General features: G+C 49.1%; 1 protein-coding gene across 2 annotated transcripts in view; it reads left to right on the forward strand.

Annotated features, from left to right (window-relative positions):
• The first annotated feature begins 5,489 nt into the window (after positions 1–5,489).
• IL6R (interleukin 6 receptor) overlaps positions 5,490–15,214 on the forward strand; it is a 68,174-nt gene continuing 58,449 nt past the window's right edge. For both annotated transcript variants that reach the window (XM_011987421.1, XM_011987422.1), the window contains exon 1: positions 5,490–6,034. In XM_011987421.1, the coding sequence (XP_011842811.1) occupies positions 5,950–6,034 (85 nt within the window). In that variant the 5' untranslated portion in view covers positions 5,490–5,949. The remainder of the gene's footprint in view (positions 6,035–15,214) is intronic.

Consider the following 15,214-nt stretch of genomic DNA (forward strand, 5'->3'; position numbering starts at 1 on the left):
TATATATATATTATTTTGAAACATTGACCTAAATGATGTCATCGGAGGACCTGCTACCAATGGCCCTTCACGTTAAATCCGTGGATCTTCTGAGAAGGGATGTCACAGAACAGCTAATGACCAAATTCTACTTCAACATATTCATTTTATGGGTGATATAATGAATTATATTTTAAAAAACATTTGGATGAACTTCTGTGTCTAGAAAGAATATGTTCTGGGAAAGTTTACTTATTTACATTTATTTAACAAACCCTCATATAGAGTTTATCATGTATTGTCATTGTTATAAACGTTTTACATATGTTAACTAATTTAATTCCCATTAGAATTCTATGAGGGTATTCCCCCCTATTTTTTAGATGAAGACATTGAGACACAGAGAAGTTAAGTGACTTGTTCAGAGACAAACAGCTGATAAGTGGCAGAACTGAGATTTGAATGCAGGCACTTTGGCTCCAGAGTTTGTATTCATAGAATTATATTGTATAGTCACCAAAAAAAGTCCACTATCTTAAAGGAATCTCATTCTATATCCTTTAAAAATATAAGTTATCTTCCCTTCCCCCCCCACTCAATAATGCAATCTGTTTTCTGGATTTCCAAGCATCTAGCTTGTTTAATTTTATAATTGCAATGCTTTATTAAAAATGTGATAAAATATACAAAACATGAAATTTCCCGTTTTACCTTATTTATTTATTTACGATAAGGAAGGTCTTTTTCTGTCTCCCAGGCTGGAGTACAGTGGCGCTGTCATATCTGGCTGCATCCTTGAACTCCTTGCCTCAAGCTATCTTTCCGAGTAGCTGGGACTACAGATGTGTATCACCATGCCCGGCTAATTTTTACATTTTTTGTAGAGATAGGGTCTTGCTATCTCTACAGGAGTTGACCAGGCTAGCCTTGAACTCCTGGCCTCAAGCAATCTCCCTCACATGGGCATTTTAACCATTTTTAAATGGTTCAGTGGCTTTAAGCACATTCATATTATTGTGAAACTATAACCACTATCCATCTCCAGAACTCTTTTCATCTTGCAAAAACGGAAGCTCTGTACCCATTAAACAATAACTTCCCACTCTCCTCCTACTAACCCCTGGCAGCTACCACTCTGCTTCCTATCTCTATTAATTTGTTTACTCTAGGTACCTCATATAAATGAAATCATATAACATTTGTCCTTTTGTGGCTGGTTTATTTCACTTAGAATAATGTCTTCAAGGTTTATCATGTTGTAGCATATGTCAGAATTTCCTTCCTTTTTAAGACTGAGTAATATTCAATTATATGTACATACCACATTTTGCTTATCCATTCATCTCTTGATGGACTTTTGAATTGTTTCTACTTTTTGGCTATTGTAAATAATGCTGCTAAAAATATGGGTGTACAAATATCTGTTCCAGTCCCTGCTTTCAATTTTTTTTGTGAACATATCCAGAAGTGAAACTGCTAGATTATATGACAATTCTATGTTTAATTTTAATTGCAATGCTGTTTATTTATTTATTTATTTTTTGAGACAGAGTCTCACTCTGTTGCCCAGGCTGGAGTGCAGTGGTGCGATCTCAGCTCACTGTAACCTCTGCCTCCTGGTTCAAGCAATTCTTGTGCCTCAGCCTCCCAAGTAGCTGGGATTACAGAAATGTGCCACCAAGCCCTGCTAATTTTTGTATTTTTAGTAAAGATGGGTGTCACCATGTTGGCCAGGCTGACCTCGAACTCCTGATCTCAGATGATCTGCCCGCCTTGGCCTCCCAAAGTGTTGGGATTACAGGCGTGAGCCATTGTGCCTGGCCTTATTTTTATTTTTATGTTAAAGACAGGGTCTTGCTCTGTTGCCCAGGCTGGAGTGCCAAAGTGGAATCATAGGTCACTGCAGCCTTGACCTCCTGGGCTCATGCAGTCTTCCTGCCTCAATCTCCCAAGCAGCTGGGACTACAGGCATGTGCCAGCATGCCCAGCTATAACTGTGATGCTTTTTAGCAGTTATAAAATCATAACATTCTCTAAATATTACAAGAAGGGGATAAACTTTTATGACCCCTTTCTGAGAATGGTACTAAAAAAAATCCCTTTTCTGGGTGTAAACTCACCTGGTGATGCAACGGGGAGCCACACTGTCATGCTGCCGGAGCCGGGGATGCTGCATTCCTCCACTGTGAAAGTGAGGGTCTCCACGGGCAGGCTGAGGCCCTCAACGGGCCCTGGCTGGAGCCTGACTCTGAGGGATGCCACTGGCCAGACACTGAGTTCTGTTATTAGACCTCTGTCTGCCCACGTAACCTCCTCCCAGGCTGATAAGAAAGCAGGAGGGGAAGGTTTCAGAGAATAAGGAGCACCTTCCTGTAATTATTGATTAACCAGGGGCTGGCTCTAGGGCCAGAGGCCAGGGAGGGATCTGCAGGTCAGTCCAGTCCTACCCCACTGCACTTCTCAGAATAATCGTTGTCCCTAAAGATGGATTCACATGGTGAATAGAGAATAAAGTGCATAGTTTTAAACTCTCACAATTGAGAATGGCCCCAACACATCAACCCAGACCTGGAGGTTGGGGGCAGGGTGGGAATTTAAAAAGACCACTCTGAGTCAGGGTATCTGGGATCTTGACCAGCTCTGTCACCAACTGCCTGTGCCCTCTTTACCAAACAACTTCTCTTCTTGAGGCCTCGTTTCCTTCTCTGAACAGTGAAGGAGGAGGAGCAGATGATGACCACGTCCCTTTTGGTTTCCAAAAAACCTTACGTATTTATTCTGTGGAGTCTCCTATAGACTTCTGCTTTTGGCAAACTTTAAGATGCTTCGTCACTTCAGGTGGAAGGTAAGAGAGGACTTGCTTGCTGGGAGTCAACCTCGGGCTTCCCCCTTTAGGGGAGAGGGAGGGTCCCTGCAGGAACACCTGTGATGGACAGGGTGTCTTACACACCAAGTTCTGCTCTCTGCTCTCCCCTCACAGACTACAGAACACCAAGTGCCTGCTGCCATGGTCTGCAGTGTCTTTGGTCCTGGGTGGGCCCACCGAGCCCTTGCTCAGTGAGAGTCCTGGGCCAGGAGCCAGACCTCACCCTAGAGCTGCCAGTTACTAGTAGTGCGGTTTTGAACAAGCCACTTTACCTCTCTTAGCCTCAGTCTACTCATCTGAAAATTAGGGGCAATACCTCCCAGCACTCAGGGTTTAGAATTTCAGAGGAGATTGTGTATATGAAGCAATTTGTAAGCAGCAGTTATCCGAGAGGTATTCTGGCTCAGACAACTAAAGTCTTCATTGTTCCTTCTGTTGTCTAGGTGAGGGCAAGTCAGGCTGAATTGTGCAGGTATGTTTTCTTCTCTTTCTTTTTTTCTTTTCTTTTCTTTTTTTTTTGAGATGGAGTTGCGTTCTTGTTGCCCAGGCTGGAGTGCAGTGGTGCCATCTCGGCTCACCGCAACGTCTGCCTCCTGGGTTCAAGTGATTCTCCTGCCTCAGCTTCCTGAGTAGCTGGGACAACAGGTGTGTGCCACCATGCCCGGCTAATTTTTGTATTTTTAGTAGAGATGGGGTTTTACCATGTGGGTCAGGCTGGTCTCGACTAAAGTGCTGGGATTATAGATGTGAAGCACTGCACCTGGCCTGGCCAGGACTACATTTTTTCATGTGAACCACAACACTAAAAATTTGTATGTTGCTGCTCTTATCTTACAAATCAGGGAATAGGGGCTCAGAGAGGTTAAGTAACTTGCTTAAGTCATATAGCCAGCAAATGGTAAAGCCGGGATGGGAACTCGATTTGCGTGACTACAGAGCACACAGGCTCCCCATCAGATTAGAGAGGGGGAGGTCTGCTTTGGTGCAGAGACAGGTGGGATCTGTGATGCCTATTCTTGGTTTCAACATTCTTTTAAACTCTCCTATCTGAGCCTAGGACTTTCTGCAGCCTTCCTGTTTTAGGCTGGCAGCTTGCAGTCCCTCTCTGGTTATTTTCAGGTCTGTGTGTGCCACAGAGAGGAAGGGGGCAACCACAGTGGGAACCGCTTTCCAGCCCTGCTGCAACCTCTTTTGAACTAGCAGGCGAGAGGGCTGGTGGCCTCCAGGGTGCTCTTCTGTTCCTGTCTGCGGACATGGCTGAAGCAAACAAACCCACCCACAGCAGCCCCCACCGTGCGGTGGATCAGTGCGTGTGCTTGGTTCGGCCTGGCACTGCTGATGGGGCGGTTCCTACAGAAAGACCCAGATGTACGGGCTCTGAGGACTGTTTCAGAAGCTCTGTCCCTCCATGCCTGGCCCTGTCCACTTAGGAGTTCCATTAGGCCATGCCTCTTCCAGCTGTCCCAGGATCTTTGATCTGGGTTAGGATGGGCCTGAAACCCAAAGCAGAAAAACACATTCTAATGAGCAGTTGCTGGTCTAGAAGCTTCTCAGCCTAAACTTTATTTCAGCATTTTTCTTTCCCTCTGAATTCAGCCATGAGGCCATCCTATCAGCTTTAGGCTCTGTGGGATCCTTGAGAGAGTTCCCGGGACTCCAAGGGACGGACAGATGGTTCCCTTCAGGGTCCTTGTGGTTGCTCAAAAGCCAAGCGCTAGTTTCTTTCTTTTTTTCTTTCCTTCCTTTCCTTCCTTCCCCTCCCTCCTGCCTTCCTTCCTTCTTTTTGTTTTCTTTTTCTTTTTTTTTTTTTTTCTCAGACAGGGTCTCACTGTCATCCAGGCTGGAGTAGCGGCCCCCAATCACAGCTCACTGTAGCCTGGGTCTCTGGGACTCAAGCAATTCTCCCACCTCAACTTCCCTAGTAGATGGGACTACAGGCGTGCACCACCACACCCAGCTAATTTTTAAATTTTTTATAGAAATGGGGGGTCTCACTTTGTTACCCAGGCTGGTCTGGAATTCCTGGACCAAAGCAATCCACCCACCTGGGTCTCCCAAAGTGTTGGGGTTACAGGCGTGAGCCACTGCCCCTGGTGTTAGTTTCTGTCTGTCAAGTCAGGAGGGCAGCCATGCACGTTCTGATGTCTATGGAGCACCTGTGGCCCAGACCGTGTGTCGGGTGTTTAGGTGCCATCCACAGAACCTTCCTAATAACCCTGGGCAGCATAGGCTTTCTTATCTCTAACAGATGAGGAAATGGAGACTCAGATTCTGAACCGAAGTCACAGACACAGTAGATGGTGGGTCTAAATGGGGACCCAGGTCTATCTGACTGCAAAGTCCAAACCGTTTCGTTGCCTCTGCTCCAGCCTGCGAGGAGCAGCTGGGCAGAGAGACTGTGCCTTTACGGTGGTGAGTCTTCCGATGCCCAAGCCTCACCCCAGACCGATGAAATCAGAATCTCTGGAGCCCCGACCCAGACATTGGTGGGTTTTAGGGCTTCCGGCTGATTCCAGTGGGCAACCAGGCTACCAAGCACTGCTTTATCATAAGGGTACATCTCCTCCTCGAGGGCTCTCCAGGTGTGCCTTTCACAGCGTAATCCTGTTCACGAAACCAAAAATCAAAACAAGTGCCCTTTTCTCATCAACAGAACCGGGAGGAAGGGCTCTGACGGGGCTGGCGGTCCTCTGTTCTCCCCGCTCAGGTGCGGCGCTGTGGCAGGAAGCCACCCCCTCGGTCGGCCGGTGCGCGGGGCTGTTGCGCCATCCGCTCCAGCTTTCGTAACCGCACCCTGGGACGGCCCAGAGACGCTCCAGCGCGAGTTCCTCAAATGTTTTCCTGTGTTGCCAGGACCGTCCGCCGCTCTGAGTCATGTGCGAGTGGGAAGTCGCACTGACACTGAGACCGGCCAGAGGGAGCGGAGCCGAGCGCGGCGCGGGGCTGAGGGACTCGCAGTGTATGTAGAGCGCCGGGCTCCTGCGAATGGGGGCTGCCCCCGGAGACTGAGCCAGCCTGCCCGCCCACCGCCCCGCCCCTGCCGCCCGGTTCCCACCAGCCTGTCCGCCTCTGCGGGACCATGGAGCGGTAGCCGAGGAGGAAGCATGCTGGCCGTCGGCTGCGCGCTGCTGGCTGCCCTGCTGGCCGCGCCGGGGGCGGCGCTGGCTCCAGGGGGCTGCCCTGCGCAGGGTAAGGGCTTCGGGCGCACCTGGAGGGCTGGGGCAGCTGGCGGCTGGGGGAAACCGCCGTGGCCACCGCAGTCTGGGGGAGGTTGGAGGGAGGAAAGGAGGTGCGACGGCTCCTCTTTTCTGTGGCTGCCTTGAGGCCCGGCGGGCACCTAGCTGTGTGGTCGCGGGCAGTGGCTCTTGCGCCCCCTGCTGCGCTTGCTCCCTTGGCCCGGAGCTCTCCCCAGAATGCCCTGTGAAGCTGTGCGGGAAGCTGCCTGAGGTCAGTGTATAGGACTGTGTCCTCGCAAACCTGACTCTCCTTCCCAGTGCCCCCATGAGCCTTTACACAACCGCGAGCCGGGTTACTCTAAGGGGAGACGGCCCGGAGAGGGCGCGTCCCAGCGGGGTGATGAACCCGCCTGGGAAGTCCTTTGTACCAGCAGGGCGCCTCTTCTCCCTCTGCATTGGGGGTCCACCTCGCCTTGTCCTCCCCTGACCCCCGCGGGTGCATGTGTGGATGACAGTGCCCTGACTATGAAGGGACTGACATCATGGGCGCTGAGTCACGGATCTTCCCGCTGCACGGAGTCAGTTCGGCAGCCACCAACTCTGGGAAGCCAAGTGCCCCAGTCCTGGGAATTGAGTCGCGAGGCTGGCAAGGGAATGAGACCTCCTGGGGCTGGCACGTGCTGGACTCCCCTCCGGACAAGAGAAGGAGCTGTGAGGGAGAGGGCAGAGACACTTGTTGCTCCTGTTGACAGTAATCTGCCCCTGGCAATCCAGGCTTTTCCTGGACTCTGGCCGCATGCCCAGCTGTGTGTCTAGTCTCTTCTGGAAGAGCTGGGCAACTGGCTCTCCAGAGGTTTATTTTAGGGTCCAAGTGCTTCTTTGAGGACACAGCAGAAAACTAAGGGGCAGCTGACAGGCTTCTGGAACAGCTGACGAGGCTGGGGAGGCTGAAGGCTAAGACTTTCAACCACTAGATCACACTGCATTCCAGTCCTAGGTGAACACTGATCTCTCCCTTTGGGAAGGTGACTTTCTGCAGCTAGGGGCTGAGCTGGAGTGTCTGAGGCTCTCTTTGCTATTTGGATGGTTGTGGTCCTTATGATTGAAAGAAAAAAGGAAGGAATTCCTTTTTCAATACACATTTATAACTCCTGCCACTAACAGCCACTGTTGATTGAGGCACCCATTCAATGTTTTCTAATTCTCCTCTGTATCTACATATAACTGTTTGAAAGAGGAGACTGAGGTTCAGGGAGGTTGGGAAGGCAGGTTGTCAGGCCCCGGTGGTGGAGGCCGACCCCTCCCGTGGCTCTGTGCCCCAGTGTGGTAGATGTCTAAGACTCTCAAATATAGAACTAGATCAGCAGGCAGAGCTGGGGGCACTGGGGCAAGCTGAGAGTCACTTTTGTCTGGCTGAGTGCTGGGGCAGAAAAGGCTGAGGGAGGGAAGTGGAGGCCCAGGCTTGCCCATGGTGGTGTTAGAGGGATGCAAGACAGGTTTCAGGCCTTGGATGGCCTCAGGAGCAAGCAGGGCTCCCTTGGCTGCCTCCGTTGCTGTCACGCCAGCCCAGGGCTCCTGGCCCAGGGAGGTTATTGTTACTGCTGTAGTTGCCACCACCTGTTGCTCCTGAGTGGATGCTAGGCCCTTCCAGGGCAGCCAGTTGCAGTCAGTTTTCTGTTTCCCTGGTGCTCAGGAAGGATAGGAGAGGAGGTCTCATGACCTGGACAACCCATGAAAGGCAGAACTGAGAGATTGGGGAGGAAGTGAAAGTCCTCCCAGCTCAGAAGGAAAACGCAGAAAAGTAGAAATACCCAGCTCCTCTCCCACACCCACACAGACTCAGCCCACAAACTGGAGAGTAAAAATAAAGAAATCGTACAGGAAGCATGGAGCAAATGACTGTGAGATGTTTCGCTTTAGAGAAGTGAGGAGCAGAGGGGGAGCAGAGGCTGGAGTTGGCTGAGAGGGGAAATCCGCACCTGCGGAGCTCTTACAGCCCAGAGATTTGTTTTCCTGGGGATCAGCTACCGCCCACACACCCTGTAGCTGCCAGGACTTCTCAGGTGTACTCGTTGTCTAAGGGCCTGGACTAGCTGGGACTTAGGCTTCTGCCAGTCCCAACACTCTGGTGCTGGAAGGCTGGACTTGGGTGACTCAAGTTCCCTCTTGCTACTGCAATGCAAGAAAATACACAAAAGAGGTATGTATACCTTTAAGTATCTCAAAGACTTAGCTCAGCTTCTGAATTTCCTTCTAGGGCAACCTCTTCCTGCCCCCAATACCCACATACATGCCTAGCCTCACCCTAAATCAGTATTTCTCAAAAGCTTAGTTCTGAGCCTAGCACCAGATTTAGTGTGTGTGTTGGGTGGGAGGGCTTGGTAAACATGATGATTTTTGAACCCTAACCCAGATTTATTAAATAAGAACACCTGGGAGTGAGGCCTGGGGCATGTCATTTTAAACAAACTGCCCCTCGTGATTCTTAGGGACTGTCAGTTTTGAGGACGGCTTCCTAAATGGTGTCGTTGAGGAGCTGAATGAAGGCCCTCCCCCCTCGGGCTCTCTGTTGCCAGAAATCTCTCCTTGCTTTGGCTTGCTGCTTGTTTATTCATTGCAGCAAACATTTCTTGAGTCCGTGTAAAGCCTGTGAGGCCTGTGTAGGATCAGCTCTGCAGACTCCACCCTAAAAGGAGCCTGAAAATGGTCATGGGTAAATCCTGAGAAGGACTGAGAAGCCCCAGACTCTGACCGGGCCACTCGGTACCAACTACCCGTGAACAGATTGTCTGGCTTGGGGTGGGGGGTGGTTAGAGAGAGGAAGTTCCTTTGACTGAGGACCAAGATCCCAAGGCAGCAGACACACTGATCCTGACCGTGAGCCTCATCTCCAGCCCTTAGCAGCCGGGGTAAACAAATACTCCCCTCCCTGGGTATTCATAGATTACACAAAGTAACCTAGGCGCTCACTGCTGAAAATATACACTCCCTTCCCCCCTCTCCTGAATCCCCGTCCCATCAGGCCTGGAAGCCACAGACCCAGCAAGCAACCTCGTTTCCAGTCACTGAATCTAGTCTGGATTGAAGCTGTGCTCTGTAATACGGTAGCCACTAGCCACGTGTACCTATTTAAATTTAAATTATGCCAGTGCAGTGACTCACGCCTGTAATCCCAGCACTTTGGGAGGCTGAGGCAGGAGGATCTCTTGAGCTCAGGAGTTGGAGACCGACCTGGGCAACAGGGTGAGATGCTGTCTCTACAAAAAGATTTTAAAAAATTAGCTGGGCACAGTGACAGGAGCCTGTAGTCCCTGCTACTCTGAAGGCTGAGGTGGGAGAATCACTGGAGTCCAGTCTGCATGGAGCCATGTTTGCACTACCGAATGCCAGTCTGGGCGACAGGAGACCCTGTCTCCAAAAAAAAGTAAATTAATTTAAATGAAATCAAATAAAAAACTTAGTTTCTTAGTTGCACTAGTCACATTTAAAGTGCTCAACAGTCACCTGTTGCTAGTGGCTACTGTACTGAACAGTGCAGATACCGATCTCTTCCATCATTGCAGAAACTCCTAGCGGCCAGTGCTGGGCTAGAGTGTTAGTCAGTTTCTTTCAGTGGTTTTCTGCTCTCTTTTTCCTTTATCCCCCTCTACCTGCTGCTCTTCTCCACCTGAACACAGCTCATTTTGTGTAGGTAATGGCTAAGGCCTGCAAGCCAGACACATCTCTGCCCTGCCCTGCCAAGTACAAATTATAAGACCTTGGGCAAGTGATTTGACTTCTCTGAGAGCCAGTGTTCTAGAAAATAGAAATAATCGTATTACCTCGAAGAGTGGTTATGAAGATGAGATGAGCTAAGCAAGGTATTAAATAGAGTGTTTACAGAAGTCGCTAGCACACAGCAAGTGCTTAAATAAGTGTGGGTAATCATTCATTCACTCCAAAAATATATTTTGAGCTCCTACTCTGCTCCAGGCACGATTCTAAGAGCTGGAGATACACTGTGAATAAAAGAGACAAAAATTCCAGGCTTAGTTGAGTTTCCTTCTAGTGTGGGAGACTATTAACGGGACGTAAATTAAATATGTGGTATGCTAGCGACTAGTGCTAAGGAGAAAAACTAAGGTCGAGAGGGAGACAGGCCCCGTGTGTGTTTGTGGCAGGGTGGGGTGGCAAGGTGCCTTAGATGGGAGGCCAGGGAAGGCCTTGCTGACAACATAATATTTGAGTGAAGATCTGAAGGAAATATACAAATCTTTAGATTCTGTATATGTCCGTCTTGGGCAGGAAAATTCTTGCCTCCTCTTTAACAATGTGTACCACCTGAGGATGTGTTATGTTCTGGAGCAGAGGGCTCTGTGGATGCCCCTGCCCTGGAGAGGTATCTCTGGGGTAACAAGTCCTCGGCCCTTTAGCCCCTTGAAGTCTAGCAGAGGAAAGTGCTAAATGCCAGGTCATTACCTGCAAGTCTGCAGGTGGGATCCTTGAGGGCTGGAGTAGCAAGGGGAAGGTGGCAAAGAAAAGCCTTTTTTATTTTTTGAATACAGGATGTTACTCCTGTAGACCTCTCACCTCAGCTTCCTGAGTAGCTGAGACTACAGGTGTGCACCACCACGTCTGGCTAATTTTTTGTATTTCTTGTAGAGACAGGGTTTCGCCATGTTGCAGACTGGTCTGGAACACCTAGGCTCAAGCAGTTCACCCTCCTTGGCCTCCCAAAGTGTTGGGATTACAGGCATGAGCCTTTGTGTCCAGCTGGGAGGTTTTTTTGTGTGTAGTTAATCTTTGTTCTTTACCCTCTCCTCTTGCCTGGGATCTGAAGAGGTCAAAAGTCCCTGGCTAAGGTAGAGGCTTTTCTGCCACTGAGTTCAGGCTTGACGTTAGCTGGACCTCAGCAGCCTCCCCGACTCCTGCTCATCCCTTGCCAGCTCTGTCGGGTAGTTTGTACCCTTAGGAGTGTGCCCCTGAGGCCCTGCATCCAGCCTATTCTCCCCAGCACCTGTTCTCTGAATCAGTTCCCACTCCACTTCCCAACTGCTTTCCCGAAAAGCATCCTTTGGTCTTCCCTCTCTATATGACAGTTACAATAACTGTTAACATTTATGGTGCGTCAACTGTGTGCAAGTAGCCGCGCTAGGCCCTTGGCATCTGCGATCTCATGTAATCTTCAAAACAGCCTCAGGTGAGAGGAGTGCTGGCCCCATTGCATAGATGGTGGGCTGCAGGACAAGATGAGAGGCCAGTTTTGCACATATGGAAACTGAAATGTCTTTTGTTTTCGTTTTCGTTTTTGTATTGAGACAGAGTCTCTGTCTCCCAGGCTGGAGTGCAGTGATCTTGGCTCACTGCAACCTCTGCCTCCTGGGTTCAAGCGATTCTTCTGCCTCAGCCTCCAGAGTAGCTGGCGTTACAGGTGCACACCACCACAACTGGCTAATTTTTGTATTTTTAGTAGAGAAGGGGTTTCACCAGGTTGCCAGGCTGGTCTTGAACTCCTGACCTCAAGTGATCTGCCTGCCTTGGCCTCCCAAAGTGCTATAGGATTGCAGGCGTGAGCCACCATGCCTGGCCGAAATGGAAGTGTCTGCTAGACAATCAAGAGAGGATACTGAGAAGGAGTTGGATATGGGAGTCAGAAATTTGGGGATGAAGACTGAGCTTGAGATGTAAATGTGGGAGTCACGTGCTGGCAGATATTATTTCAAGCCCTGAGAGTGGCTGAGGTCCCCCACATCTATTCATAGGACTTTTGGTCAGGGGAATGTTTTACAATCCACATCACTATAAATGAATTTCCTCTGTCTCTGAGAGAGGCAGCTGAGGTAGCAGAGAGAAAACAGCTTTCGGGACAGGCAATCCAGGCCTGTCTCCTCATTAACTGCTTCACCAGCCAGGGGACCTTTGGGCAAGTCACTACAAGCTTTAAAGTATAAAATACTTTTTGAGGCTGGGTGTGGTGTATCATGACTGTCATGCCAGTGCTTTAGGAGGCCAAGGCAGGAGGATCACTTGAGCCCAGAAGTTCGAGGCTGCAGTGAACCATGACAGCAACACTGCACTCCAGCCTGTCTCAAAAAGAAAAAAAAAGAAAAAGAAAAGTATAAAATACCGTAACAGACAAAAATGCATGCTTGATAAATGTTATTGATCCTAAGAGTCATTTTTTTTTTTCCTTGAGACGGAGTCTTGCTCTGTCGCCCAGGCTTGAGTACAGTGGCACGATCTTGGCTTACTGCAACTTCTGCCTCCCAGGTTCAAGCAATTCTCCTGCCTCAGCCTCCCGAGTAGCTGGGATTACAGGCATGCACCACCAAGCCCAGCTAATTTTTGTATTTTTAGTAAAAATGGGGTTTCACCATGTTGGCCAGGCTGATCTCAAACTCCTGACCTTGTGATCCACCCACCTTGGCCTCCCAAAGTGCTGGGATTACAGTTGTTCCCTTTTTGCTCTTACACACCCTGCTGTGGGGAATAACTTTGCATATGCCTCTTGTTGTGTGAGTGCAAGTACTCCTGCAGGATATATTCCCCGAAGGGGAATTGATGGGCAAAGGCCATGAGATTTGTCATTTTGAGAGAATAGAAGTTGCACCAATTTATACTTCCAGCAGCATCGTGAGAATACCTGTGTCCTACGCCCTTGCCAAAAGTGTGCTATTAACCTGGTATCTATACAGACAATGGCTTCTGTCAGGAATTAATTTGCATTTATCTTATCTGAAAAAGATTGTATGGGTTTTTTAATGTATAACTGACATTTGCATAATCTGCTATGACCTGCCTGTTCATATTCAATGCTAATTTTATTTTGATTGGGTCATTGATCTTATTGTTTACAGGAGCTCTTTTTTTTTTTTTTCTTTTTTTTGAGACGGAGTCTCGCTCTGTCGCCCAGGCTGGAGTGCAGTGGCCCGATCTCAGCTCACTGCAAGCTCCGCCTCCCGGGTTCACGCCATTCTCCTGCCTCAGCCTCCCGAGTAGCTGGGACTACAGGCGCCCGCCACCTCGCCCGGCTAGTTTTTTGTATTTTTTAGTAGAGACGGGGTTTCACTGTGTTAGCCAGGATGGTCTCGATCTCCTGACCTCGTGATCCGCCCGTCTCGGCCTCCCAAAGTGCTGGGATTACAGGCTTGAGCCACTGCGCCCAGCCTACAGGAGCTCTTAACATATTAACATGTCATACAGGAGTTGCATATTTTTCCAATTTGTCTTTGACTTTTTTTTTGGTGATGGGGGTGGTTTTTGCCATGAAATTTCTCTCTCTCTCTCTCTCAGGGTCTCACTGTGTCACCCAGGCTGGAGTGCAGTGGCATGCTCATGGCTCACTGCAGCCTCAATTTCCTGGGACTCAAGCGATCCTCCTGCCTCAGCCTTCCGAGTAGCTGGGACTACAGGCGCACACCACCACATTTGACTAGTCTTTGTATTTTTTGTAGAGACGGGATTTTGCCATGTTGCTCAGACTGGTCTCAAACTCTGGGTTCAAGCAATCCTTCCTCCTTGGCCTCCCAAAGTGCTGGGATTACAGGTGTGAGCCACTGTGCCTGGCTGTAGACTTTTTTTTCCAACTGTAATTGAATTTACCAGTCTTTTTTATAGCTTCTGGGTTTTGTGTCATACTTAATAACATCCTTCCCATTCCAATATTTTATTTTACTTATTTTTTTAGAGAAGGTCAATCCACCTTTATTGGAGGAAACCCTGCACTGTAACTGTTTTAATTAATGTGTGCCCTGCCCCACCCCGTGCCTGGTGGGCTCAGATGATCATCTTCAGCTGCCGGGCATACTCGGTGACCTGTTTGGCCAGTTCTGTGGAGGGAATGGTAATGTCTTCTGACTCCTGCTGCTGGCTGGCAAAACTATATTAGTTGTTGGGACCCAGGACCCACCCTCACTTCTTGGTGTAGTCGGTCGTCTTTTTGGGTGTGTTGAAGAAAAGGATCTGGTGGCCTCGGTGAAAGGGATTTTCTCATAGGCTTTCTCAATGCACCCGGCGAGCTCATCCCTGATAGTGTTAAGCAGGATGTCCATGAAGAAGGTGTAGCTCTCGGCGGGGATGTTACCCTTGGCCAGGAACACTTTGTTGTAGCTGCCCTCCATCAGGTATTGCTCCAGCGGCACAGGGTGTTTGATGTAGACATTGGTCTGGATGTCCTTGGCAGGCAGCCACTCCAACTCCATGTGGAACTCAGCCACCCGCTTCTGGGACAGCAGGAAGAGGAGGTTGAGGCCCAAGAGCTGGTGCGTGTAGGCTGACTCGGGAAGCTGTTCCTTGTAATCAAAGTAGCACCATTTGGGCTGGGCCATGTGGCGCTTGAAGGAGGGGATGTCCTTGCATAGGATGCTCCACTGGCCCCGATCTCCAGTATGTCACGGGCTAGAATGAGCTGCTGTTTGGTCAGCTTGGTCCCTGTGGTTGGCAAGAATTTGAGCTCCAGAAGAACTAGCTTGAGGCGGCCCGGCCCTTCCCTGCACTTGCTAAGGTTGGGGCTTTTATGGTTCCACTCACCCTTGAGTTGCTTGTACTTGCCATCTGCAGCCTGCAGGACAGGGCCCTAGGTCGCCATGGGCCCGGAGCTCACGGCGCCGGCTGCACCGTTCACCTCCCCTCATTCCAATATTTTAAAAGATTCTCCTTTTCTGGTATTGTTAAGAGTTTCAAAAGTTTAAATATTTGATCCCTTTTTGAACTTATTAATATTATGGATGAGGTATAAAGTCTGACTCCAGCTTTTTCTTTCCAATTGTCACCTGACATCCCTTTACAGTTTATTGAATCCATGTTTCCCCCACCGATTTTCAAAGTTACATTTTAAATCTACCAAATTCCTGTATACTTGGGTTTATACTGCCTCTTGGCATAGTGAGTAGTTAAAAGCACAAAGTCTGAGGCCCAGTTGTCTGGACTTGAATCCGGGTCACCCCTAATTAGCTATATAACCTCAGTCTCTTCTTCTGTCAAATTGACTATTGAGAAGATCAAGATAGTTAATCCATGCAGCACACTTAGAAACTGCCTGTATGTGTAGCAGGCACTTAGACTAAGTTATTATTTTTTTTTAATGGGGTAAAATACACATAATATAAAATGCATCAGCCAGGTGCAGTGGCTCACGCCTGTAATCCCAGCACTTTGGGAGGCCGAGGCAGGCGGATCATTTGAGGTCAGGAGTTTGAAACCAGCATGGCCAACA

The sequence above is a fragment of the Mandrillus leucophaeus genome, unplaced genomic scaffold (assembly GCF_000951045.1).
Source record: "Mandrillus leucophaeus isolate KB7577 unplaced genomic scaffold, Mleu.le_1.0 Scaffold310, whole genome shotgun sequence".
Lineage (NCBI taxonomy): Eukaryota > Metazoa > Chordata > Mammalia > Primates > Cercopithecidae > Mandrillus > Mandrillus leucophaeus.